General features: G+C 42.5%; 1 protein-coding gene across 2 annotated transcripts; it reads right to left on the bottom strand.

The window, feature by feature from the left end:
• Positions 1–7,953: 7,953 nt before the first annotated feature.
• On the bottom strand, positions 7,954–26,636 carry LOC106561059 (NACHT, LRR and PYD domains-containing protein 12). 2 transcript variants are annotated; one of them, XM_014124665.2, is made up of 11 exons: positions 26,346–26,636; positions 23,890–24,050; positions 23,283–23,405; positions 20,317–20,439; positions 14,776–16,584; positions 14,356–14,529; positions 13,273–13,446; positions 12,949–13,119; positions 12,650–12,823; positions 12,251–12,424; positions 7,954–10,032 (listed from the first exon to the last, which is right to left on the bottom strand). In XM_014124665.2, exons 2-11 carry the CDS (start codon positions 23,985–23,987, stop codon positions 10,005–10,007), a joined length of 3,048 nt encoding a protein of 1,015 aa, XP_013980140.1. In that variant the 5' UTR covers positions 23,988–24,050; positions 26,346–26,636; the 3' UTR covers positions 7,954–10,004. The 2 variants fall into 2 exon arrangements, with proteins under 2 accessions (XP_013980140.1, XP_045544044.1); XM_045688088.1 differs by lacking the exons at positions 20,317–20,439; positions 23,283–23,405; positions 23,890–24,050; positions 26,346–26,636 and having other exon boundaries at positions 14,776–16,149; positions 16,377–16,584.
• Positions 26,637–27,300: the final 664 nt, after the last annotated feature.

The raw sequence follows: 27,300 nt of genomic DNA, 5'->3' as shown, positions 1-27,300 counted from the left end.
CCAAAACAGGAATCTGACAGTGCAAAAATGTTATCTTTTACAATAGCAGTGTGACATGCGAAGCAAATCAAACTATTTCAGAGCACAGTAATATGAAGAGCTGCCCGATTTTTTTTTGAAAGGATAAATTGGGAATAGAATGAGATACTGTAAATTCAATAGGTCTTCTTCAAAAACTCTCAGCTGTTATTCACACAGTTCGCACCCTCCAGATCCTCTGCGCATGCATCAACTTCAGGGATGCAAACTCGTCACCTTTCGGCGAAATTCGAGGAAGAAAGTATGGTGGAACAAGTATTAGCATTGTTAAGTATCTTGCTAGCTGGATCGAGAAATGTTGAGCAACATCTGATCTGAACAACTCATCTGATCAAATAATTGAGTTCATGGTGTGAAAATTTGCTTGCTAATAAAGTCAGACAGCTAACGTTAGCTAGCTAACGTTACAACATCAGATGAGCTGACATTAGTAACCTAACCAATTCGCTATAGTATTAACTGGTAGACGACTCCTTGGCAGCGGTTCCTCATGTTATAACGCCTTCCCCATAGCTCAGTTGGTAGAGCATGGTGTTTGCAACGCCAGGGTTGTGGGTTCGATTCCCACGGGGGGCCAAGTACGAAGAAGAAAAAAAAAAAAAATTGTATGAAAATGAAATGTATGCATTCACTACTGTAAGTCGCTCTGGATAAGAGCGTCTGCTAAATGACTAAAATGTAAATGTAATAACGCGTTAGTTGCTTACCCTGGCAATCTGTGTGAAATGTTAACTAGCTAACGAACGAACCACTCTCTGTTAACTAATGTTTTCCCTCTACAGTATGTGGTTAATTTTCAGAATGAGAGAATTAGGTGAAAATGAGTTGTTGCTTGTTAAACAAGTGGATTCAGGGATTAAGTGTAGCTGGAGCTGGGCCTGGCTTAAACTGGATGCCACTATAAAGGTGAAAGGAACACCACATACTTTCTCACTTTTGCTGGCACATTGTAGAACAGATGTCCACAGGCAGAAAGCGTACAATGTAATCATGTGCAGTGTAGCCCAAAGATATTGTTTTTGTTGTGTTGAACTTGACAGTAACACGTGTGTGTGAGTGAGGGGGATTATATGTATTTTTACTCAGTGAATGTTATTTTTGCACACATGTAGCCTTGTGCACTTGATCGATGTCTACTATAGTGGCCACTATAATAGAGAAAAATAGAATGCCTGTTTGTTTCATTCTATTTCTACTTTAAGATGTTTTTTCCCCCAAGTGCAATATTTAGATGTGTGTGTTCACAAGTGTTCTATTATAAAGGCTGTCAGGGCTAACTGCAATATTAGTGTATTGTTTTTTTCTCAAGACTTGAGTGTTATTTGCAGTAAAGTCTAGGCAACAAATAACATTGGGTTGCTTTCTTTAAATTTTTTAGCTGTGAGTTAGGTTCACATGAACCACTTTTTATTTTACACACAGAGACGGATCATGTAGATCATATTCTGTGTTGTTTAATTAGTTACAACCTGCATTTCTCCCTAGCAGGGATTTTTTGCATGTTTCAGTGCAACAACAAAAAAAGGTGTCACCTTTTTGGGCCCTCACCAGTTTGCATCCCTGCAACTTAGAATCATAGAGAGTTAAGGAGAAACATTCACACAGACTTATTTGCCTATAAATTGTATCATTAAAATAGCCCACAGGACTACATTTTGGTGACACACTCCTCCTGGAATGAGCAGTAGGTGAGACAACAGGTCTTTATCACGATGAGACATAGTGTGAGACATAGTGTGAGACATCGCATGCGTCCCAAGTGGCACCCTATTACCTACATAGCGCACTCCTTTTGACCAGAAGCCATATACGCCCTGGTCAAAAGTCGAGCGCTATGTAGGGAAAGGGTGCCATTTGGGACGCAACCATTATTTGATTCATGGCCCCTCATGTTAGCTCTGTCTTTTGGCCCCCCTGTCAAAGAATAAAGGATGTTTGTTTCTTTACACGCAGACATGTACAGTAAGTAGTGCATCGCAGTGCTAGCTGTGCCACTAGAAATCCTTGTTCGAGTCCAGGTTCTGTTGCAGCTGGCCACAACCAGGAGACTCATGGGGCAACGCACAATTGGCCCAGCGTCGTCCGGGTTAGGGGAGGGTTTGGCCGGCAGGGATGTACTTGTCCCATCGCTCTCTAGCGACTCCTGTGGTGGGCCTGGCGCAGTGCACACTGACACGGTCACCAGGTGTACAGTGTTTCCTCCGACACATTGTTGTGGCTGGCTTCCGTGTTAAGCCGGCATTGTGTCAAGAAGCAGTGCGGCTTGGTTGAGTCGTGTTTCGGAGGACGCATGGCTCTCGACCTTCGCGTCTCCCGAGTCCGTACAGGAGTTGCAGCGATGAGACAAGACTGTAACTACCAATTGGATACCACGAAATTGGGGAGAAAAAGGGGTAAAAAAACAACAATAAAATAAAGACATGTACAGTAGGCTACATGCCCCCCTAGGCAAGTCATAAGAATTTTATTGGCTTTCTTTCTGTATATCCACTGCACAATTATTGTCACCTCGGTGAATTTTATGTTTGGTTTAAAACAATTCTGTGGTATACTGTGAATTTCCCATGCGTTAGAAAATACACAACAGTGTTAACTTCTTCCATTCCTTCAATTGGCCATATACAGTTAAGTACATAGAGCCCAGAGAACACAGCCTCGAAAGACAAACCGCTTGTTTTTAGCCGTGTGTCAGGAAGCATGAGGCCATCTAATTGAGAAGGCCTGTGTCAGCTTGTTGGTGAGGACAAGGTAACTTGCTTTTTCCATCACACTGTTTGTGACACATGCAACCTGATGAAACAAAGTCTGGAAAGGTCCAACTGCCTTGCTTTTTGGCTTTGTAAACACAACGTGACTTTGGAGCTCTCGAGATAATTGGGACAAAATAGTCCAAAATATAATTATCATCCCAAGTATCTTTTTTTCCCCTCCCATTTGTCATTCTCTGATTCTCACAGCTGAGGTCATTGCTTAGCAACAGCTCACTGGTGCTACATGACTGAATCACATAGCAACTCTTTCAGCCTTTTTATTCTGTGTCTCTCTTTCTCTCCTTCCCCAGTGCCGTTGAATTAAAGGCAGGGTGAGTACAAAAAGGTCTTCTAACCTTTGCCCTGTGTTGCGGTCTGTGTGAATGAGTTGAGACGAGGCAATCTGTGGCTTTTGATTTCCCCTCTCCTCTGTTGGGGTTGCGGTGGGCAGCAGCATTCACACAGGCGCAACAACAAAAGAAATGCCTGACACGGCGAGATGGGATCAAGGGCAGAGAGAGGTTATGGTAGCAACGGAAGGCAAAGGCTTCTAATGAAAGTGTGTGTGTGTGTGTGTTCTACATCCCTGTTGTTGTGGCCGACCCCCTCATCCATGACACTGTACAGTGGACATTAGAATAACACAGCTCAACAGTGACGTATCTAATCCTCACACACGCACACACACACACACGATCCTCAGCAGAACCCAATGAGCTGCCCTCGTGGGAATTCAGGTAGAGAGGCTTTCGTATTCTCCCATGTCTCTACATCCTATCCTGTAGTGGGACATTAAAACAGTTGACTAAACTCATTTGTCATTTGGATTAGGCCTAGTCAGTGGTGTAAAGTACTTAAGTAAAAATACTTTCATGTACTACTTAAGTTGTTTAATGAGGTATCTGTACTTTACTACACTGAACAGAAATATAGACGCAACATGTAAAGTGTTGGTCCCATGAGCTGAAATAAAAGATCCCAGACATTTCCCATAAGCACAAAAAGCTTATTTCGCTCAAATTTTGTACACAATTTTGTTTATATCCCTGTTAGTGAGCATTTATCCTTTGCCAAGATAATCCATCCACCTGACAGGTGTGGCATATCAAGAAGTCGATTAAACAGCATCATCATTGCACAGGTGCACCTGTGTTGTGTGACACAATGCTACAGATGTCTCAAGATTTGAGGCCTCACAACCGCAGAACACTTGTATGGCGTTATGTGGGCGAGCGGTTTGCTGATGTCAACGTTGTGAACAGAGTGCCCCATGGTGGGGTTATGGTATGGGCAGGCATAAGCTACGGACAATGAACACAATTGCATTTTATCAATGGCAATGTGAATGCACAGATAGCATGACGATATCCTGAGGCCCATTGTGGTGCCATTCATCCACCGCCATTACCTCATGTTTCAGCATGATAATTCACGGCCCCATGTCGCAAGGATCTGTTCACAATTCCTGGAAGCTGAAAATGTCCCAGTTCTTCCATGGCCTGCGTACTCAGACATTTCACCCATTGAGCATGTTTGGAATGCTCTGGATCAACTTTCCAGTTCCCGCAACTTCGCACAGCCATTGAAAAGGAGTGGGACAACATTCCACAGGCCACAATCAACAGCCTGATCAACTCTATGCAAAGGAAATGTGTCGCACTGCATGAGGCAAATGGTGGTCACACCCGATACTGACTGGTTTTCTGATCCACGCCCCTACCTTTTTTTTAAGGTATCTGTGACAAACAGATGCCTATCTGTATTCCCAGTCGGGAAATCCATAGAAAAGGGCCTAATGAATATATTTTGAGAACTGTAACTCAGTAAAATCTTAGAAATTGTTGCGTGTTGCGCTTTATATTTTTGTTCAGTATATTTATGGATACTTTTACTTTTACATTCCTAAAGAAAGTAATGTACTTTTTGCTCCATACGTTTGCCCTGACACCCAAAAGTACTCGTTACATTTTGAATGCTTAGCAGGACAGGAAAATGGTCTAATTCACACACTTATCAAGACAACATCCCTGGTCATCCCTACTGTCTCTGATCTGGACGACTCACTAAACACACACACTTCAATTGTAAATTATGTCTGAGTGTCTGTAAATAAAAAAACGAAGTATGCCACCTGGTTTGCTTAATATAAGGAATTTGTATATTTTACCAATTACGTTTACTTTCGATACTTAGGTATTTTTTACTCAAGTAGTATTTTACTGGGTGACTTTCACTTTTACCTGAGTCATTTTCTATTAAGGTATCTTTACTTTTACTCAAGTATGACAATTGGGTACTTTTTTTCCATCGCTGGGCCTGGTTTGCAACACGCAGCAATTTTCTGCCTGGGAAATGAACATGCAGTTGAAGCGCACCATAAATGTAGATCGTTCAGTTTGGCCTGTGGGTGCTTGCAGGACACATGTTTTTTTAATCAATTGTAAATAATAATGTCTCATACTATTTTGTGGAGTCGTTCCCTCAGGTCTTTAGTTTGATCCCTTATCTGCATTGAGTTATTTGGAAAAAGGTGAATGCAATGTCAGTTGCATATTATCCAGGTTCCATTCCGATACTGCTGGAATTCCGTTGTATTTCAAGGTGAGTCCCTGCTGTTCTGAGGTAGAGCGGCAGTAGCAGCGCTGCCTCGGGGGGGGGGGAATCTCTCGTACTAGGAGAGAGGAAGTGCTGAAAGACAACATTGTAAAGGCAAATGCTTGTCTGAAGGTAAACACACATGACACCTGACACTAGGAACAGGATCAGGAAGCGAGAGCGACTAACCGGTTGGTTTACCCCCCACCCACCCCCACCCTCACTGAAGAGACAAATATCCTGAAGGAGTGATTCGTATACTGTATGTCCCTGACAATAACATAGTACGACTCTAGGGATGAGGTCTCTTTAGATATCATTAGTATAAAACGGGGGAATAGAGTATGTATGTACAATATGTATTTTTTTACTGTGTATAAAATACAATATTTATTATACAATACACATGTGATGAGGTAGTCTGAGTCTCAGATCCGTTTGTGCTGTCTTGCCAAGCACAACCAGATCTGGGACTCAGGCAAGGGATCATAGAATGACATATACTGTAGCATCCCTTTGCTAGGGATGAAGTAGGATGAAGAAACAGAGCACTCAATCGTTTAGCTTCTTGGGAAAGGTTTTCCGGAACATTACAGATTTCTTTTGTTTTAAGCTCTTGAACCATTGTAACAAAAGTCAGGACGCGTATTGTCTGGCTGCTGCCTGGATTCCATTACAGCGTGTCCATCAATTGGAGAGAAGAAAAGAGGGAAAATGAATGTGTGTGTGTGTGTGTCAGTAAAAAAAAAGGATTTTAATTTGACTAAAAGCAGCACTTGTATAGTGAGCTTGTGCCTCCACATCAATAGATCCCACATCCAAGACAAATGAAAGTCAAGTCCATTTGTGGGCTTCAACAAAAGGACCGCTCACAGTAGATGCTGGAATAATACTTTTCCATGTTGCTCTTTTACCTGCAAATTAGTCATTAATTGTAGTGTCTTTTACCGGTCTGAAACGTGTTTATTGATTAGCTGTTGGCGTGCAGTCCTTTGTTTAAAACAGAGTCGGTTGATTGGTTGGGCCAGAGGGCTGTCACTTAACGTATAATTACTGTACATTTGTCAGGCAAGTATTTCTCAATACGGCACTAATGGTTTACTTACTATTGCCTGGTGCATGATTACGTTATAGGATGGCCAATCAAATACGTTGGGAAATGATGATACTATGCAACTTTATCCAAAACCAGTGCACACATTGCATTCAGGAAAATGAATAATTAAAACATGAATCTTATAATCACTATTCAATCTATAGGAAGATTGTTTCCTGCTAAAGTAATCCAGAACTAATCCAGCCACTGTTTGTTTAATAAAACCGCAAAGTCTGCCGTTGCTTGGACAAGCTTCAGCATGGACCTCCGAGAGAGAGAGAGAATAATAAAATGTGAGAGGGAGAGAGAGACCTGTTTGGTAGACGTGGATTCTCTATTATCCAATCCTTGATCTTCTCCACTATCAACACTCTCTCTCTCTCTCTACTCAGAGGGTTAGTACAGGGTAGGGTTCAGTATGGGACAGCTTGGTATAGGAGCTAGTGATATCAGGAGAGTCTGGGGGGCCTTAACCCACCTCCACAACTTCATATCAACAAAACCTTTGGCAGTATTTACTTAGATGCTCGGGTGGCAAAAGCATTTCAGAGAATTTAATAGCCACACAAACACATGCGTGCATGCACACACACACACACACACACACACACACACACACACTTCCCTATTGTCTTTTATGTAAATGTGGTGTGAATAATGCATGCCTTTGCTCTATGGAAGCTCTTGCAACTTGCATAACAGTGAAATCTCCCAGCAGCCCTGAAGGAACCTTTTCCTTCATAGTGCACCACAGCCCAAGTAAACCATTTCTACCACATCGCTAACACCGATAGTTTGATGGAGAACTGTGTCTGTAGAAAACACCATCTCTCTAATTAAAATAAACTGACACTCTACTATTTTCTGGCTGTTTTTGTAAGCCGTTAGCAAAGACCTAGAGAACGTTACTGTTATGTAGCGCTTCACTTGTTGGTTATTGAAAGTGAAGCAACCACTTTGTGTTACTCTGATCCCCTCTGCTGGCCTTTATATGTCATGCCAGTCGCCCTGCACCTGATGTAGATGCCCCTAGACGCTGACCTCGGATCAGTTTAGCATTTTCAGTTGCGCAATAATTATGGCTCGATGGCGATATCGGGATTTCGATTTGTTCTTCAGAAGCAATTTGCGGGCCAGAAAGGAGCAGTTATTTGAAAACGTGTAGGTCCATACATACTTTCTATCTAGTTTTAGACGTTCAAACGCGGCCTGGAGCGATTTTTTTTAACCCAAAATAATAATTTCTGCACTAACAGGCAAAACCCTTCTACTACTTAAATGCGCATTAGAATATATATTTTTTTATCACTAACTACTAGTATAACAGCCCTTGCTAAAGGTTGCTTCCATTGACAGTTGACACAATGGAAGGCATGCTCTTGGAAGCTGAGGAGTTTGTGTAATCACTTAAACCTGGATTGAGGGGCTCAGTGAATGTGGATAGAAAAGGGATTGAAACTTAAAGGATAGGTGTACATTGAAACAGATACAATTTGTATTGCACAAGCTTGAACATACAAAAATACATAATGACACTAGAGTAATTTTTTTAACACATTATATACATTGTGTACAACAAATTCGGGAACACTTTATTAATATTGAGTTGCACCCCCTTTTGCCCTCAATATGGACTCTACAAGGTGTTGACTCCAATGTTTCCCACAGTTGTGTCAAGTTGGCTGGATTTCCTTTGTTGGGGTGGACCATTCTTGACACACACGAGAAACTGTTGAGCGTGGAAAACCCGGCAGCGTTGCAGTTCTTGACACACTCAAACTAGTGTGCCTTGCACCTACTACCATACCCCGTTCAAAGGCACTTAAATCTTTTGCCTTGCCCATTCGACCTCTGAATGGCACACAATCCATGTCTCAAGGCTTAAAAATCCTTCTTTAACTTGTCTCCTCCCCTTCATCTACACTGATTTTTGAAGTGGATTTAACAAGTGACGTCAATCACCTGGTCAATCGTCATGGAAAGAGCAGGATTTCCTAATGTTTTTGTACACTCTGTATTTTACAGTATACAATGGGTCATATGACCAATGGGTGAGTGTTTGTTAAATTGTGTTGTTGTTGAATCCTCATTACTTAAGAAGATGGATGAAGCCGAGGAGGATCCGGGCCAGTATTCATAAAGTGTCTCAGAGTAGTACTAGGAGTAGTGTGTACTTCCCCAGGCTAAGTACCTGCGGTGTGGACTCGAGTCACATGACTTGGACTCAAGTCAGACTCGAGTCACAAATATGATGACTTGCAACTCGACTTTGACTTTAACACCAATGACTCGTGACTTAACTTGGACTTGAGCCTTTTGACTCAAACTGACTTGATACCCTCCCCAAGCCCAAATATTAAAAATGATGCTATTAAAAAAAGTGTGCAGCGCATCAACTCTTCATTTAACGGATTACAATATGAATCGGACAGCAGCCAATAAAATTGTGCCAGCTGAGAAAAAGTTGCGTGTGGCAGTGCAGAAGAACGTCGGCGGGTGAATTCAGATGGAGCCCTTGGAAAGATGATATCCAAAATTATTATTTTCGGATATAAAGACTACGCTGTATCAACAAAAAAACGGATTGCAACTTGCAAAACATCCGGGAAGAAAATGACAGACGGAGGCGCAACAACTTCCAACTTTGTTCGACATTTGAAGCTGCACAAAGAACGGTAAGTCGTGGCTAATATAGCCGACAGCTATATCATTCATAACTTTGCCAGTGTAGCATGTTGGCTAACGTAACGTTAAATCAATGAGCCTCCAGTCAGTCAATGCGGGAACGTGATCATTGCACCCAAAATTGAGCTACAACTGGCTAGGCTGTTGGTAGCCTAAATCCTGCCTGATGTTACTGCTGTTCCTAAAATCATTGACATACGTTAGCCTACTGTAACCACACACACAGTGTGTGTGTATGTGTGTGTTAAGGTTGGGCGATTGTGTACAAGCCCACATTGCCAGATTGCGCCACATAGCGATCCTCGATAATCGATCGCTATTGGGGGGTCTTTCTCATGGCTACCCATGTAGTTCCATGGAAATATAAAGTTTATTTGGAAAGTAATAAATATATTTTTAAAAGCATTCATGATTTGCGTAAATGTAATATACTAACTATTACTCTTATATGAAATGGTATTACATTTGGTGAAGAGCACATTATGACTTAGAACTCGAAACTCAAAGTTTAGGACTTGAGACTTGACTTGATACTTGACAGTCTTGACTTGAGACTTGACTCAGACTTGCCTGTCTTGACTTGGGACTTGAGTGCTAAGACTTGAGACTTACTTATGACTTGGTCCCACCTCTTACTTATGACTTGGTACACACTATTAGAATAGGGATGTGATATTCAGGACATCTGCCACTGAGATCTGAGATCCATACAGGCTATTTTGTTTCCTCCTGTTTGGACAGTGAAAGCAGCTTTCCGGCTCTGAAAAGCAAGTTTCCCAATAACAGTAACTACACATCCACTCTGCTGGGCTAGGATGTCCTTCCATCCTCCAGTTCTGTCACCAGTCTCTGGCCCATGGACTTAATCTAATGGAGTAAACAGAGGAACAGTGGGAAAACAATACAGACCCACTGACTGAAATATACAGTCGGAAGTCGGAAGTTTACATACACTTAGGTTGGAGTCATTAAAAATCGTTTTTCAACCACTCCACAAATTTCTTGTTAACAAACTATAGTTTTGGCAAGTCGGTTAGGACATCTACTTTGTGCATGACACAAGTCATTTTTCCAACAATTGTTTACAGACAGATTATTTCACTTATAATTAACTGTATCACAATTCCAGTGGGTCAGAAGTTTACATACACTAAGTTGACTGTGGCTTTAAATAGCTTGGAAAATTCCAGAAAATGATGTCATGGCTTTAGAAGCTTCTGATAGGCTAATTGACATAATTTGAGTCAATTGGAGGTGTACCTGTGGCCTACCTTCAAACTCAGTGCATCTTTGCTTGACATCATGGAAAAATCTAAAGAAATCAGCCAAGATCTCAGAAAAAAAGATTGTAGACATCCACAAGTCTGGTTCATCCTTGGGAGCAATTTCCAAATGCCTGAAGGTACCACGTTCATCTGTACAAACAATAGTATGCAAGTATAGCCTCCCGGGTGGTGCAGTGGTCTAAGGTACTGCATTGCAGTGCTAGCTGTGCTCCTAGAGACTCTGGGTTCGAGCCCAGGCTCTGTCGCAGCTGGCCGCGTCCGGGAGGCCCATGGGGCGGGGCACAATTGGCCCAGCGTCATCCGGGTTAGGGAGAGTTTGGCCGGCAGGGATATCCTTGTCTCATCGCGCACTAGCGACTCCTGTGTCATGTCGGGCCGGGCGCAGTGCACACTGACCAGGTCGCCAGGTGTACGGTGTTTCCTCCGACACATTGGTGAGGCTGGCTTCCGGGTTGGATGTGCATTGTGTCAAGAAGCAGTGCGGCTTGGTTGGGTTGTGTTTCGGAGGACGCATGGCTCGCGACCTTTGCCTCTCCCGAGTCCGTGCGGGAGTTGCAGCGATGAGACAAGACTGTAACTACTACCACTTGGATACCACGAAATTGGGGAGAAAAAAGGGGTAAAAAATGTATAAAAATAAAAAATAGTATGCAAGTATAAACACCATGGGACCACGCAGCTGTCATACAGCTCAGGAAGGAGACGCGTTCTGTCTCCTGGAGATGAACGTACTCTGGTGCGAAAAGTGCAAATCAATCCCAGAACAACAGCAAAGGACTTTGTGAAGATGCGGGAGGAAACAGGTAGAAGAGTATCTATAGCCACTGTAAAACGAGTCCTATATCGACATAACCTGAAAGGGTGCTCATCAAGGAAGAAGCCACTGCTCCAAAACCGCCATAAAAAAGCCAGACTACGGTTTGCACATGGGGACAAAGATCGTACTTTTTGGAGAAATGTCCTCTGGTCTGATGAAACAAAAATAGAACTGTTTGGCCATAATGACCATCGTTATGCTTGCAAGCCGAAGAACACCATCCCAACCGGGGGTGGCAGCATCATGTTGTGGGGGTGCTTTGCTGCAGGAGGGACTGGTGCACTTCACAAAATAGATGGCATCATGAGGGAGGAAAATGATGTGGATATATTGAAGCAACATCTCAAGACATCAGTCAGGAAGTTAAAGCTTGGTCGCAAATGGGTCTTCCAAATGGACAATGACCACAAGCATACTTCCACAGTTGTGGCAAAATGGCTTAAGGACAACAAAGTCAAGGTATTGGAGTGGCCATGACAAAGCCCTGACCTCAATCCTATAGAAAATTTGTGGGCAGAACTGAAAAAGCGTGTGCGAGCAAGGAGGCCTACAAACCTGACTCAGTTACACCAGCTCTGTCAGGAGGAATGGGCCAAAATTCAACCAATTTATTGTGGGAAGCTTGTGGAAGGCTACTCAAAATGTTTGACCCAAGTTAAACAATTTAAAGGCAATGCTACCAAATACTAATTGAGTGTGTAAACTTCTGACCCACTGGGAATGTGATGAAAGAAATAAAAACTGAAAGAAATCATTCTCTAAACTATTATTCTGACATTTCACGTTCTTAAAATAAAGTGGTGATCCTAACTGACCTAAAACATACTTGGATTAAATGTCAGGAATTATGAACAACGGAGTTTAAATGTATTTGGCTAAGATGTATGTAAACTTCCAACTTAAACTGTAATGCCAACAAAGGTATGATGTCACCCAGACAGACCCTCTTCACAGTGGCCAGGTGAGAACTCAAAGCACTCACCTCAGTGTCTTCAGTTTGCAGCATGGATCCTCCAGTAAAGCGGAGATCAGCTTCACTCCTGAGTCACCTGGGTAGTTCCAGCTCATATTCAGTTCTCTCAGGTGTAAAGGATTTGACCTCAGAGCTGAAGCCAGAGACGCACAGCCTTTGTCTGTGAATCCACACTCCGACAGCCTAAAATAAAATGATCCTTTCATTCTTCAGTTCAGGCCACACAGAGAATATAGCATATATTTTTTTCTTTGCAAGTTTACATCAAAACATGTTTTATTATCACATAGGTTTGTACTTGAGGTGTCAATCATAAGATACAAAATAGGGACGTTTGTGGTCTATTGTGAATAGCTGCTGTATTAAGAACCAAGGCATATGTACTATAACTCTGACAGGAGACCTTACGTTAGCATCCCCAGTTTACAGTGTGGATTCCCCAGTCCAGCACAGAGCAGCGTCATTCCTGAATCCTGCAGGTTATTTTTACTCAGGTCAAGCTCCCTCAGACTCGAGGAGTTTGAACCGAGAGCTGAAGCCAGAGCTTGACAGCAGTTCTCAGTAAGTTTACAGGTATTCAGCCTTGTGGGGGGGAGGAAGAGTAATACATTTCAACATTACGCTACACAATGAAGGCAGGGCACACACGATCACCTATGATTTTCTATAGTAATTCACAGTTGTGTTATTATGGCCCCAACACTCACCTTAGAGTCTTCAGTTTGTGTGGCTCCTCCAGTAGAGCAGAGAGCAGTTTCACTCCTGAGTCACCTGGGTAATTGCAGCTCAGGTCCAGCTCTCTCAGGTTTGCGGGGTTTGACCTCAGAGCTGAAGCCAGAGAAGCACAGCCTTCCTCTGTGACACTACAACGTGATAGCCTGCAGGGAGGAGGAGGATAGCTTCTTTGTGTCTGTTATGTGTGTCACTTTCTGAGGAAGGACATTCTATCATATCTCAAGAGGTTCCTTATTGTCAAAAGATCTACCATTGTGCGTTGAGTATCATTGAGCTGTAATAGGCCCAACACTCACCTCAGTGTCTCCAGTTTACAGAGTGGATCCTCTAGTGCAGCAGAGAGCAGGCTCACGCCTGAGTCTCCTGGATTACTCCCACTCAGATCCAACTCTCTCAGGTGGGAGGGGTTTGACTTCAGAGCTGAAGCCAGAGAAGCACAGCTTTTCCCAGTGACTCTACAACCTGAGAGCCTGCACAGAGAAATATAGTTCAAGAGTGACAATTGAAAGAAACAACTTCTTTGGTTGAAAACAGCATATGTGGCTTCAATATCAAACATTTATTCTAGTGTCAAACTTGACTACAAAGTGTAAATATAATTGTTTTGGTCATAAAGCCAGTCTAGTCCAAAACAGAGATTTGCGAGATAATTAGGAAAAAAGTATATGTCACAAAATGAAGGGTACGTAAAACGGTTTTCCTTGGGTTGGGTTTATCTCAATCCTGCCCACATGCTGGCAGCACCCAAATAATCACCAATATTTACAAACTTCAATAGCTCCAAATATCAACGACTTAAAAACCTCAAACCAACATTAAATTGTAGAAATTCATATGCAAATATTGAAAGTATTTAAAGAGAACTTAAAGGCGTGTAACATGAAAATATTGTCCCATTTACATTGTGAAATGTATCGACGGTCCCTAACTAGCCCCACAGATTGGCTATCCAAAGTAAAACCAACTTTGCCACAGTCACACACCAGCTGGCTGATGCTAATTGGCCAAAGATGTTGGCTAGCTTGCTAGCTAGTATAGGCTACTTCCAGACACAAGACCTGGTTACACTGTTTCAGTTTATCTAGAAGGGTGAGTGACTGTAACTGTGTACTGTTTTGGCCAAGTGATGTACAAACGCTTCCCATGTGCAAACACACACACAGGAGACACCCACATCGAAGCACGCCTCCAAGACCCAAATCTCGTTCTGTCGCATTTCCTAAGAAGTAGGATTGAAACGGAGGCTCAATCAGTTCAGACCCCCCCCCTTAAATACACTGTTCCAGCGCAAGGAACTGAGAGTGGAAATTGCGGTTAAAGTGTGTAAGAATACAATGTCCCAAATAAGACGAAGCAGTGAATGACAAAAATGACTTTACCTCAGTGACTCAAGTTTACATTGTGGACTCCCCAGTCCAATGGAGAGCAGTGCCACTCCGGAATCCTTCAGGTCATTTTTACTCAGGTCCAACTCTCTCAGACCCGATGAGGTCGAGCTGAGAGTTGAGGCTAGGGCTTTGCAGCATCTCTCAGTGAGGTAGCAGTAAGTTAGCCTGAGGAAAAATGGTAATACTCAAATTAGTATAGCTTCAAATTAGTATTGTTTCTAGAGCAGCTAGAAACTAAATGTATAAAAGTATATTATGTATGAAAGTATGACTACATGCAATATCGCTAACAAGGCTTTCTCAAGCTGCTCTATGGAAATGGTCTTATTTTCCTAACTGATCTGTGAGTGCATCTTTATTTGGTTATTACTGATCTATGTATGATGAGCGGTACTGTATGGCAGTACTCACACAGCTGTTCTGGAGGCTTTGACCACCGGTAGCATCCTCAGAAGACCCTCATCTGATCTGGAGTATTTTCTCAGCTCAAACACATCCAGCTCCTCTTCTGAAGTCAACACCACAACAACCAAAGCTGACAACTGTGCAGGAGAGAGATCTTCAGAGAGACTTCCTGAGCTCAGGTAGCTTTGGATCTCCTCCACTAAAGAATGGTCATTCAGCTCGTTTAGACAGTGGAACAAGTTAATGCATCTCTCCAATGAGGGATTCTCCCTGATCTTCTCCTTGATGTACTCAACCGTTTCCTCATTGGTGCATGAGCTGCTTCCTGTCTGTACCAGTAGGCCTCTTAAGAGAGTCTGATTGGACTTCAGTGAAAGGCCGAGAAGGAAGCGGAGAAACAGGTCCAGGTGTCCATTGGCACTCTGAATGGCTTGATCCACGGCACTCTTGTAGAGGTCGATTGTAGGTGTGGACCTGGATTGCTGTTTCAACATTAGATTTCTGTTGTTGTTCACAAACGAGAGAAACACGTATAAAGCAGCGAGAAACTCCTGAATGCTAAGATGCACAAAGCAGTATACCTTCCCCTTGTTCAGCCCACACTCCTCCCTGAAGACTTGTGTGCACACTCCTGAGTACACTGATGCTTCTTTGACATCAATGCCACACTCTCTCAGGTCTTCCTCATAGAAGATTAGATTGCCCTTTTCCAGCTGTTCAAAGGCCAGTTTGCCCAGTTTCAGAATCATCTCTTTATCCGTGTTCCACTCAGGATCTGTCCCACTTCTCCCAGGATATTTCTTGTTTCTTAACCTCGTCTGAAAGATCAGAAAGTGAAGGTTCATTTGTGTCAGCGTCTTGGGGATCTCTCCACTCTCTGCACCACCCACCAGCCTCTCTAGAACAGTTGCTGCAATCCAACAGAAGACTGGTATGTGGCACATGATGTAGAGGCTCCTTGATGATTTCATGTGCGTGATGATTCTGCTAGCCAGGTTCGGAGAATGGATTCTCTTCCTGAAGTATTCCTCCTTCTGTGGGTCATTGAACCCTCGTACTTCTGTCACCTGGTCAACACAGTCGGGAGAAATACGATTGGCTGCTGCAGGTCGGGACGTTATCCAGAGGAGAGCATTAGGAAGCAGATTCCCCTCGATGAGGTTTGTCAGCAGCACATCCACTGAGGTTGACTCTGTGACATCCCTCAAACTGTTATTGTTCTGGAAGTCTAAAGGAAGTCGACATTCATCCAGACCGTCAAAGATAAAGAGAACTTTGAAGTCATCGTTAATTAATATTTCGGATTCTTTTGTATCCTTGAAAAAACAATGAAGGAGTTCTACCAAACTGTGTTTTTTCCCCTCCATCAAATTCAGCTCCCTGAAAGGAAGAGGGAATATTAACTGGATTTCCTGATTAGCTTTTCCCTCGGCCCAGTCTAGAATGAACTTCTGCACAGAGACAGTTTTTCCGATCCCCGCAACTCCTTTCGTCAGAACAGTTCTGACATGTTTGTCTTGTCCCGGTAAGAGTTTAAAGATGTCATTGCATTTGATAGGTGTCTCTTGTGTTGCTAGTCGCCTGGATAGTGTATCAATCTGTCTCACCTCATGTTCATTGTTGACCTCTCCGCTTCCACCTTCTGTGATGTAAAGCTCTGTATAGATCTCATTGAGAAGTGTAGGGTTTCCTTGCTGTGCTGTCCCCTCAAACACACACTGAAACTTTCTCTTCAGCTTGGATTTTAACCTATCATCGATTTCTGCCATAGACCCACAACTGAGGACAGGAGACTCTGATCTCTCCTGTTGAAGCCTGTCAAAGGAAAAAATAGAAAACACTGTTTTCAGCTGGAATAAACAGCAATTGGTTCATCTGAAAAAATATACACCTGTCTGTATGCCTAAGATGCCTGACTCAAAATGTAGTGGTGGCAGGGCCGCCAGCAAACATGTCGCAAACTGGCAAATCCAGAACAAATTCAGGAAAGCGTACAGTGTTATATAGAGCCCTTATTGCATGGAACTTCCTTCCATCTCATATTGCTCAAAGAGACAGCAAACCTGGTTTCAAAAAACAGATAAAGCAACACCTCGCGGCACAACACCTCTCCCCTATTTGACCTAGATAGTTTGTGTGTATGCATTAAAATGTGAATGCATTAAAATGCTGCTTTTGCAACAGCTAATGGGGATCCTAATAAAATACCAAATACCATTTGCCCCAGGACTTTTCTATCAGGTGTGGCAGCGCCCCACCACTTTAGATGTAGTTTAATAAAAAATATTCATGCAAAAGCATTAAAAAATAGGTTTTTTTTAAGGCTGATTTGCCTCATGATTTCTACACTCATGCACAATTGTATTGAAAATGAAATACAGACAACTAATTTACATACAATACAAGTCAAAAGTTGACACACCTACTCATTCAAGGGTTTTTATTTATTTTTACTATTTTCTACATTGTAGAATAATAGTGAAGACAGCAAAACTATGAAATAACATATGGACTCATGTAGTAACTGTAATGAACACGATGGGAGACAGAGAGCTGGTTTCAAGTGCAGGGCGCAGCAGGTGTTTATTTGTAAAGGACCACAGGAGGAGGAAGGTAGCTGGGTCCAGGGCCAGGCAGAAGGTCATACACAGGAGGAGGCAGGTAACTGGGTCCAGGGCCAGGCAGAAGGTCATACACAGGAGGAGGCAGGTAGCTGGGTCCAGGGGCAGGCAGAAGGTCATACACAGGAGGAGGCAGGTAACTGGGTCCAGGGCCAGGCAGAAGGTCATACACAGGAGGAGGCAGGTAGCTGGGTCCAGGGGCAGGCAGAAGGTCATACACAGGAGGAGGCAGGTAACTGGGTCCAGGGCCAGGCAGAAGGTCATACACAGGAGGAGGCAGGTAGCTGGGTCCAGGGGCAGGCAGAAGGTCATACACAGGAGGAGGCAGGTAACTGGGTCCAGGGGCAGGCAGAAGGTCATACACAGGAGGAGGCAGGTAGCTGGGTCCAGGGGCAGGCAGAAGTTCATACACAGGGGGTCCAAAAGGGCAACAGTACAGGCAGGGAAAAGGCTAGTAACGTAGTCCAGGAGATCAGGCATTAGGTAGATAACAGGAAATCGGAAAGTACAGGCAGGGAATAGGCAAAAAGGCATCGTTAGTGAGGCAAGCCAAAACTATCATACACGGAAGGAGTAAATCACTGGGAAACCAGAAAGACGTGTGTCACAAAACAAACAATACCTCACAGTGATGGGGTGCAAAGACCTGAACTAAATAGTGTGTGATAATGACATACAGTTGTGTGAGCAGGTGATTAGAATTCAGGTGTTTGGGAGTGTGAGTTGGAAGCAGACGTTACAGTAACCAAAAGTGTTAAACAAATCAAAATATATTTGATATTCTTCAGAGTAGCCACCCTTTGCCTTGATGACAGCTTTACACACTCTTGGCATTCTCTCAACCAGCTTCACCTGGAATTATTTTCCAACAGTCTTGAAGGAGTTCCCGAGTGGTGCAGCGGTCTAAGGCACTGCATCTCAGTGCTAGAGGCGTCACTACAGACCCTGGTTCGATCCCGGGCTGTATCACAATCGGCCGTGATCGGGAGTCCCATAGGGCAGCACACAATTGGCCCAGCGTCGTCCGGGTTAGGGGAGGGTTTGGCCAGGGTAGGCCGTTATTGTAAATAAGAATTTGTTCTTAACTGACTTGCCTAGTTAAATAAAAAAATATGCTGAGCACTTGCTGGCTGCTTTTCCTTGACTCTGCAGTCCAACTCATTCCAAACCATGTCAATTGGGTTGAGGTCGGGTGATTGTGGAGGCCAGGTCATCTGATGAAGCCCTCCATCACTCTCCTTCTTGGTCAAATAACCTTACACAGCCTGGAGGTGTATTGGGTCATTGTTCTTTTGCCAAAAAAATATTATCCCACTAAGCGCAAACCAGATGGTATGGCGTATCGGTGCAGAATGCTGTGGTAGCCATGCTGGTTAAGTGTGCCTTGAATTCTAAATAAATCACAGACGGTGTCACCAGCAAAGCACCCCCACACCATCTCACCTCCTCCTCCATGCTTCACGGTGGGAACAACACATGCAGAGATCCTTCGTTCACCTACTCTGCGTCTCACAAAGACACAGTGGTTGGAACCAAAAATATCAAATTTGGACTCATCAGACCAAAGGACAGATTTCCACCGGTCTAATGTTCATTGCTCGTGTTTCTTGGCCCAAGCAAGTATCTTCTTCTTATTGGTGTCCTTTAGTAGTGGTTTCTTTGCAGGAATTTGACCATGAAGGCCTGATTCTCCTCTAAACAGTTGATGTTGAGATGTGTCTGTTACTTGAACTCTGTGAAGCATTTATTTGGGCTGCAATCTGAGGTGCAGTAAACTCTAATGAACTTATCCTCTGCAGCAGAGGTAACTCTGGGTCTGCCTTTCCTGTGGCGGTCCTCATGAGAGCCAGTTTCATCATGGTGCTTGATGCTTTTTGTGACTGCACTTGAAGAAACGTATTGACTGACCATGTCTTAAAGTAATGATGGACTGTCGTTTCTCTTTGCTTATTTGGGCTGTTCTTGCTATAATATGGACTTGGTCCTTTACCAAATAGGGCTATCTTCTGTATACCACCCCTACCTTGTCACAACACAATTGATTGGCTCAAACGCATTAAGAAGGAAAGAAATTCCACAAATTAACTTAAGGCACACCTGGTAATTGAAATGCATTCGAGGTGACTAACTCATGAAGCTGGTTGAGAGAATGCCAAGAGTGTGCCAAGCTGTCATCAAGGCAAAGGGTGGCTACTTTGAAGAATCTCAAATATAAAATATATTTTGATTTGTCTAACACTTTTTTGGTTACTACATCATTGGTGTATCCAAACTTTTGACTGGTAGTGTGTGTGTGTGTGTGTGTGTGTGTGTGTGTGTGTGTGTGTGTGTGTGTGTGTGTGTGTGTGTGTGTGTGTGTGTGTGTGTGTGTGTGTGTGTGTGTGTGTGTGTCTTTTTACCCAAAACATGCAAACACTATCAGTTAGAATTCATAGCAAGCAGTGCGCTGGAATGACATTCATTCTGATGGGATGGGTGGCCAAAAATAAATGAAAGCCACATCCCCAATAAGCCACAAATATGACCGCATTGAGGCATACTGTCACTGTGCTTCTATGGCTATACGCACCATGCCACTGACTACTACACGTGTTCATGTATCAAATAAGACAGTTCATAATCCAATGCCTTTATCACAGTCAACACACCTTTATTTTAGCTTTAATTAGCTAACGTTTTGCAGCCTCATGGCAAAATGTGTGAAATAGCATGAGCTTAGCTATAAAACTGCACATGTTTAGCTATAAAACTGCACTCTGTCCCATTGCAAAATGTGTAGAATTACAGGAAGTTATCATGAAGAAATAAACTAAACAAGGGTTACCTGGAAGTGTACACATAGATCTTCTCAGATATGGGTTTTGTGTATGTTATCATTTGTGCTTAATCTGAATAATTGAGGGAAACCATAAAGCTAGCATCTCACCTTTGATCTGGAAACGGTTCATCACAGAACTTCATTGGTTGCGTCATAGACCGATCACTCTTCATGGACACACAGCTGGGCACAGGTGAGACTGATCTTATCTCTTCTCGCTGCTGCTTCAACCTGTAAGACACAGTACATCTCAATGACACCAATGCAGATGATGTAGGGCTGTCTGAAACGTGTGTGAGTATCTACTATAGAGATTGAAAGAGAGCCCACCTCCTATCTTTGCCATTTATCGATTCTGTGACAGCATGGGGAGCACCATTGCGCTTGATGGTTTTTGTGACTGTGCTTGAAGAAACGTTCAAAGTTCTTGAAATGTTCCATATTGACTGACCTTCATGTCTTAAAGTAATGATGGACTGTCGTTTCTCTTTGCTTATTTGGGCTGTTCATGCTATAATATGGACTTGGTCCTTTAGCAAATAGGACTATCTTCTGTATACCACCCCTACCTTGTCAAAACACAATTGATTGGCTCAAACGCATTAAGAAGGAAAGAAATTCCACAAATTAACTTAAGGCACACCTGTTAATTGAAATGCATTCCAGGTGACTACCTCATGAAGCTGGTTGAGAGAATGCCAAGAGTGTGCGAAGCTGTCATCAAGGCAAAGGGTGGCTACTTTGAAGAATCTCAAATATAAAATACACTGCTAAAAAAAATAAAGGGAACACTTAAACAACACAATGTAACTCCAAGTCAATCACACTTCTGTGAAATCAAACTGTCCACTTAGGAAGCAACACTGATTGACAATAAATTTCACATGCTGTTGTGCAAATGGAATAGACAACAGGTGGAAATTATAGGCAATTAGCAAGACACCCCCAATAAAGGAGTGGTTCGGCAGGTGGTGACCACTGACCACTTCTCAGTTCTTATGCTTCCTGGCTGATGTTTTGGTCACTTTTGAATGCTGGTGGTGCTTTCATTCTAGTGGTAGAATGAGACGGAGTCTACAACCCACACAAGTGGCTCAGGTAGTGCAGCTCATCCAGGATGGCACATCAATGCGAGCTGTGACAAGAAGGTTTGCTGTGTCTGTCAGCGTAGTGTCCAGAGCATGGAGGCGCTACCAGGAGACAGGCCAGTACATCAGGAGACGTGGAGGAGGCCGTAGGAGGGCAACAACCCAGCAGCAGGACCGCTACCTCCACCTTTGTGCAAGGAGGAGCAGGAGGAGCACTGCCAGAGCCCTGCAAAATTACCTCCAGCAGGCCACAAATGTGCATGTGTCTGCTCAAACGGTCAGAAACAGACTCCATGAGGGTGGTATGAGGGCCCGACGTCCACAGGTGGGGGTTGTGCTTACAGTCCAACACCGTGCAGGACGTTTGGCATTTGCCAGAGAACACCAAGATTGGCAAATTCGCCACTGGCGCCCTGTGCTCTTCACAGATGAAGCAGGTTCACACTGAACACATGTCTCCAGACTCTGTCACGTCTGTCACGCCGTGGAGAACATTCTGCTGCCTGCAACATCCTCCAACATGACCGGTTTGATGGTGGGTCAGTCATGGTGTGGGGTGGCATTTCTTTGAGGGGCCGCACAGCTCTCCATGTGCTCGCCAGAGGTAGCCTGACTGCCATTAGGTACCGAGATGAGATCCTCTGACCCCTTGTGAGACCATATGCTGGTGTGGTTGGCCCTGGGTTCCTCCTAATGCAAACAATGCTAGACCTCATGTGGCTGGAGTGTGTCAGCAGTTCCTGCAAGAGGAAGGCATTGATGCTATGGACTGGCCCGCCCGTTCCCCAGACCTAAATCCAATTGAGCACATCTGGGACATCATGTCTCGTTCCATCCACCAATGCCACATTGCACCACGGACTGTCCAGGAGTTGGCAGATGCTTTAGTCCAGGTCTGGGAGGAGATCCCTCAGGAGACCATCCGCCACCTCATCAGGAGCATGCCCAAGCGTTGTAGGGAGGTCATACAGGAACGTGGAGGCCACACACACTACTGAGCCTAATTTTGACTTGTTTTAAGGACATTACATCAAAGTTGGATCAGCCTGTAGTGTGGTTTTCCACTTTAATTTTGAGTGTGACTCCAGATCCAGACCTCCATGGGTTGATAAATTGGATTTCCATTGATTATTTTTGTGTGATTTTGTTGTCAGCACATTCAACTATGTAAAGAAAAAAGTATTTAATAAGATTATTTCATTCATTCAGATCTAGGATGTGTTATTTTAGTGTTCCCTTTATTTTTTTGAGTAGTATATATTTTCATTTGTTTAACACTTTTTTGGTTACTACATGATTGTGTAGTAATATGTGTTATTTCATAGATCTGATGTCTTCACTATTATTCTGCAATGTAGAAAATAGTAAAATACAGAAAAACCCTTGAATGAGTAGGTGTATCCAAACTTTTGACTGGTACTATATATATGTGTGTGTGTGTGTGTGTGTGTGTGTGTGTGTGTGTGTGTGTGTGTGTGTTTGTCTTTTTACCCAACACATGCAAACACTATCAGTTAGAATTCATAGCAAGCAGTGCGCTGGAATGACATTCATTCTGATGGGATGGGTGGCCAAAAATAAATGAAAGCCACATCCCCAATAAGCCACAAATATGACCGCATTGAGGCATACTGTCACTGTGCTTCTATGGCTATACGCACCATGCCACTGACTACTACACGTGTTCATGTATCAAATAAGACAGTTCATAATCCAATGCCTTTATCACAGTCAACACACCTTTATTTTAGCTTTAATTAGCTAACGTTTTGCAGAAATAGCATGAGCTTAGCTATAAAACTGCACATGTGTCTCTCTGTCCCATTGCAAAATGTGTAGAATTACAGGAAGTTATCATGAAGAAATAAACTAAACAAGGGTTACCTGGAAGTGTACACATAGATCTTCTCATATATGGGTTTTGTGTATGTTATCATTTGTGCTTAATCTGAATAATTGAGGGAAACCATAAAGCTAGCATCTCACCTTTGATCTGGAAATGGTTCATCACAGAACTTAATTGGTTGCGTCATAGACCGATCACTCTTCATGGACACACAGCTGGGCACAGGTGAGACTGATCTTATCTCTTCTCGCTGCTGCTTCAACCTGTAAGACACAGTACATCTCAATGACACCAATGCAGATGATGTAGGGCTGTCTGAAACGTGTGTGAGTATCTACTATAGAGATTGAAAGAGAGCCCACCTCCTATCTTTGCCATTTATCGATTCTGTGACAGCATGGGGAGCACCATTGAGGATACATATGTTACCTACTGTGCTGGATTGTGTGTATAGTCTGAACACAGATAAAACCAAGGCTGGTGATTTACTGCCACCTGCAGTTTGCTTAGGAGTAGAATTCATTGGCTGATCCCTCCTGCTGACCTGGATGGAATTCTGTGATTTACCCATAGGAAATCCCACCATGTTGACTACTTTAAAATGGTGTAAGCCTTCAATAACGCTGCCCATGCTAAAACAGGATTTTTGGCAAGTGCGCCCTCTTATCAATCTCTGTAGTGTCTACATACAGTGTATGTGTCATGTGAATATGCCAAAAAGTACATGCACACACATTATTCTCTAACCTCTTAGCTTCAAAAGGTGTGGGGTGGTCTGTAAGGACACTCATTTTGGAGGTGGAGGCCTCCTCTCCCTCCCCAGAGAGACTTGTTTTGCTAGCCATGCCCCCTTTCCTATGGGACAGACCAAGTCAGTCCGGGACTAACTTCTGACCATATCAGCTGACCTGTGAACGAACACAGACATCATACATTATACACACACCACACAGTTAGTGGCAAACACAGGCTGTGTCAAATAACTACCATGATACATACAGACACAAATGAACAATGTTAAAGGTCCTGCACAGTTTTCCTATTTCCCAAGTAAAATAGCACTTTGAGTGACCAAAACATCACCCATAATATTTTTTCCAGATTAAATTGCTCGGAATTTGAGAAAATGTCCCTTTCTTTCATCTCTAACTTTCAGTTGGGCTGAAGGACCAGTCTGAGTTGGCAGGGAGCTAAAAGATTGACAGTTATTTGAAACATTTATGTCAAGCAACTTGGACGCAATGTCTTGATCATCTCAAGAAAATGTGTTGTTACACAAAGCAACTCAAACAAGATTAAAATTGTACGCAACATCCAACCCTGTCATACAGTACATCATATAGTTTCACAAACTTCAACAAAAAAACTATTTTATCAAACTGTTTGGTTATTGTAAAAGCATCAACATAGACAAAATGCTGGCTGTACAATTTAGCTAGCTAGCCAAAATGAAATTATCAGCACTGTTTTATCAAGCTAGCTGGGTCGTTCCACCAATTCGGTGCCTTTTGAGAAGTGTAACTTGGTCAAAGAAAACTTTTGATTTCACGTAATTTTAACGTTTTGTCATAAAGAGCACATGTTCAACTTAATAAAACGTTTTTCTTTCTCGAGGTTAATTTTTTTTTAAATATTATAGTAAGTGCCTTTTAAATGCCAAGTAAAGTAACAGGGTTGACCGTAACAGGTTTGACGATTTAATCTTAGATCAGCCATAAATCACCTTGTGACAGAAAGAATGGATCTTGTTGTGTGCAACAAACAGGGAGTGGCAATTGAATGCCTCATAATTATAAATACCTTTTTTTTTAAATTAAATTTAATTTATTTTTTACAAATTGTTAAAACACTACTGGCCTGTCTATCTATGGGTAACAGGGTTGACGTGGCATGCTCGACACACTCAGTTTTACACCAGAAAATGGCCAAAAAGAGTAAAACCAGCTCACCTGCTTTTACACTATGATTTGGCTATTAGATGTTTGATGTTTCTTTGGAAAAACATTTTTTTTTAAGGAATAGTTTCACCATATTAAAAGGAGAGTTCAGTTCACTTAACAGGGTTGAGCTTAAAATTAGGAACAGATGTAAATGAATCACTAATCACATTAAATAAATACAAATCTTTTGAAATGACTTTGTCAAAGCAACAAAATAACTAGGGCTTTAAAATGATGGTGAAATTTGGAACAATTTTGGGGATTAAATGTCATAAAATCTTCCTAGAAGTGACGGAGGGACATGTCAAAATACTGAATTGTGGAACTTTAGCAAGTCTTTATTCATATAAAATAAAACCTGATTTATTGAATTCTCCATCTGGTCTATATTAAAGGGCAATTAATTTCATATAACAGGCTTTTACAATTCAATATTGGTGCACAATTTCTACCTAAAATATCAAAGGGACATGAGTGGTTCGGATTTCTAAACTTTGGAAATTATTAAACATCAGTTATGCCATAGCCGATGGGTCTACACCAGAAGTTAATGGTTATCTGTAGGATGAAGGTATGTGGTGGGTGTGTAACAGTTTAGCTTCCGTCCCTCTCCTCGTCACAACCTGGACTTGAACCAGGAACTCTCTGCACACATCAACATCAGTCACCCACGAAGCATCGTTAGCCATCGCGCCACAAAAGCCACCAACTACTTCAGGTCTCTGAGCGAGTGACGTCACCCGATTGAAACGCTATTAGTGCGCACCACAGCTAACTAACTAGCCATTTCACATCGGTTACAGGTGCAATTAAGCTTGGAATGTCATTTTGTAATATGGGTGAACTATCACTTTAATCGAGCATCTGACGCAATTATGCAAGATTTTAGTTACGGGTTTCTGAGATTACCATTAGTGTATTAATACTCTTAAAATGAGTGGCTAAATGTGATGTCACATCGATTCCCAATAAGCATTAAGCAATTTTCCATACTGTGGTCATCCATTTTTTAATCTGGTTTCATTGTAATATCATCCATGATTTTGACTGTTCAGGACTTTTAAATTAACCTTTAAGGAGATTATAATAAACAGAAATGTTCACACAACCACATCATGACTATGTAAAAAAAAAGGGATCCAGAAAAATCACTTCTAATAATCGTGACACCATACTGCCTTTACTCCCGCAAGCCTACTCCCTCGAACAGTGATCAGTTAAAGAAAGGTTGATTGTATCTGTCAATTTAACCATTGTACTTACTGTGTTGTCTTCTCTATGGCTAGCTTTCAATGTTTTCCATTACCTCTCTGTCGTCTCAAAATGGACGGAGAGAAAGTTATGCTTTTGCTTTCACTTCATGTCCTGACATGGGTGAGCTATCAACACAAAGACACACCATAACACAGCTGTGGCCAAGTTGACTTCTTTCACAAACTCTACAAACATTGGATAAACTCTGAAAACACTACACGGTGTCAATAAGACTATGGACTCTACAGTGGCGGCTACAATACTTCCTGTAGCTCATTTTGGTTCTAAGTTAAGAGTTTGTTTTTGTTGTTTCCAAACGAAGTTTGAACCATGTTCTTGAACGTACACTAGAGAGCAGTATTGCTACAGCGCAGCTCTGTAAAACACCAGCAAAGTAGAGCGCACAGAAAATCTGTTCCACTTTATATATGGAGAAAAACTTTTACAGGGTAAACGTCTCCGCTGTTTTAGTCCCGTGGCTCCCACGTTGTATCAGCGTGAATCGAATATGTGCCCTTGCGTGAATCGAATATGTATCGCTCGTCGCAATATCTGCAGTGTTGCTTGTGGCAACTTCATTTCGCTCAGTCAACCTTTAGTTAAAGGTGATCAGAGTTCAGATCGATGATTGACTGATATTGGGAGGTGATGGTGAGAAAAAGAGTGGAGAGGTATGTGAGGAAACAGAAGAGAGGACAGCAGAGAAGAGAGAATAAAGGTGAAAAGTAGAGCGTTCCATGTAAACTTCCGACTTCAACTGTATATACAGTATATATATATATACAGTTGAAGTCGGAAGTTTACTTACACCTTAGCCAAATACATTTAAACTCAGTTTTTCACAATTCCTGACATTTAATCCTAGTAAAAATTCCCGGTCTTAGGTCAGTTAGGATCACCACTTTATTTTCAGAATGTGAAATGTCAGAATAATAGTAGAGAGAATTATTTATTTCTGATTTTA

This window comes from Salmo salar, chromosome ssa10, assembly GCF_905237065.1.
Source record: "Salmo salar chromosome ssa10, Ssal_v3.1, whole genome shotgun sequence".
NCBI lineage: Eukaryota > Metazoa > Chordata > Actinopteri > Salmoniformes > Salmonidae > Salmo > Salmo salar.
Note: the sequence above shows the minus strand (reverse complement) of the source record. Positions and strands in the feature narration are given on the sequence as shown.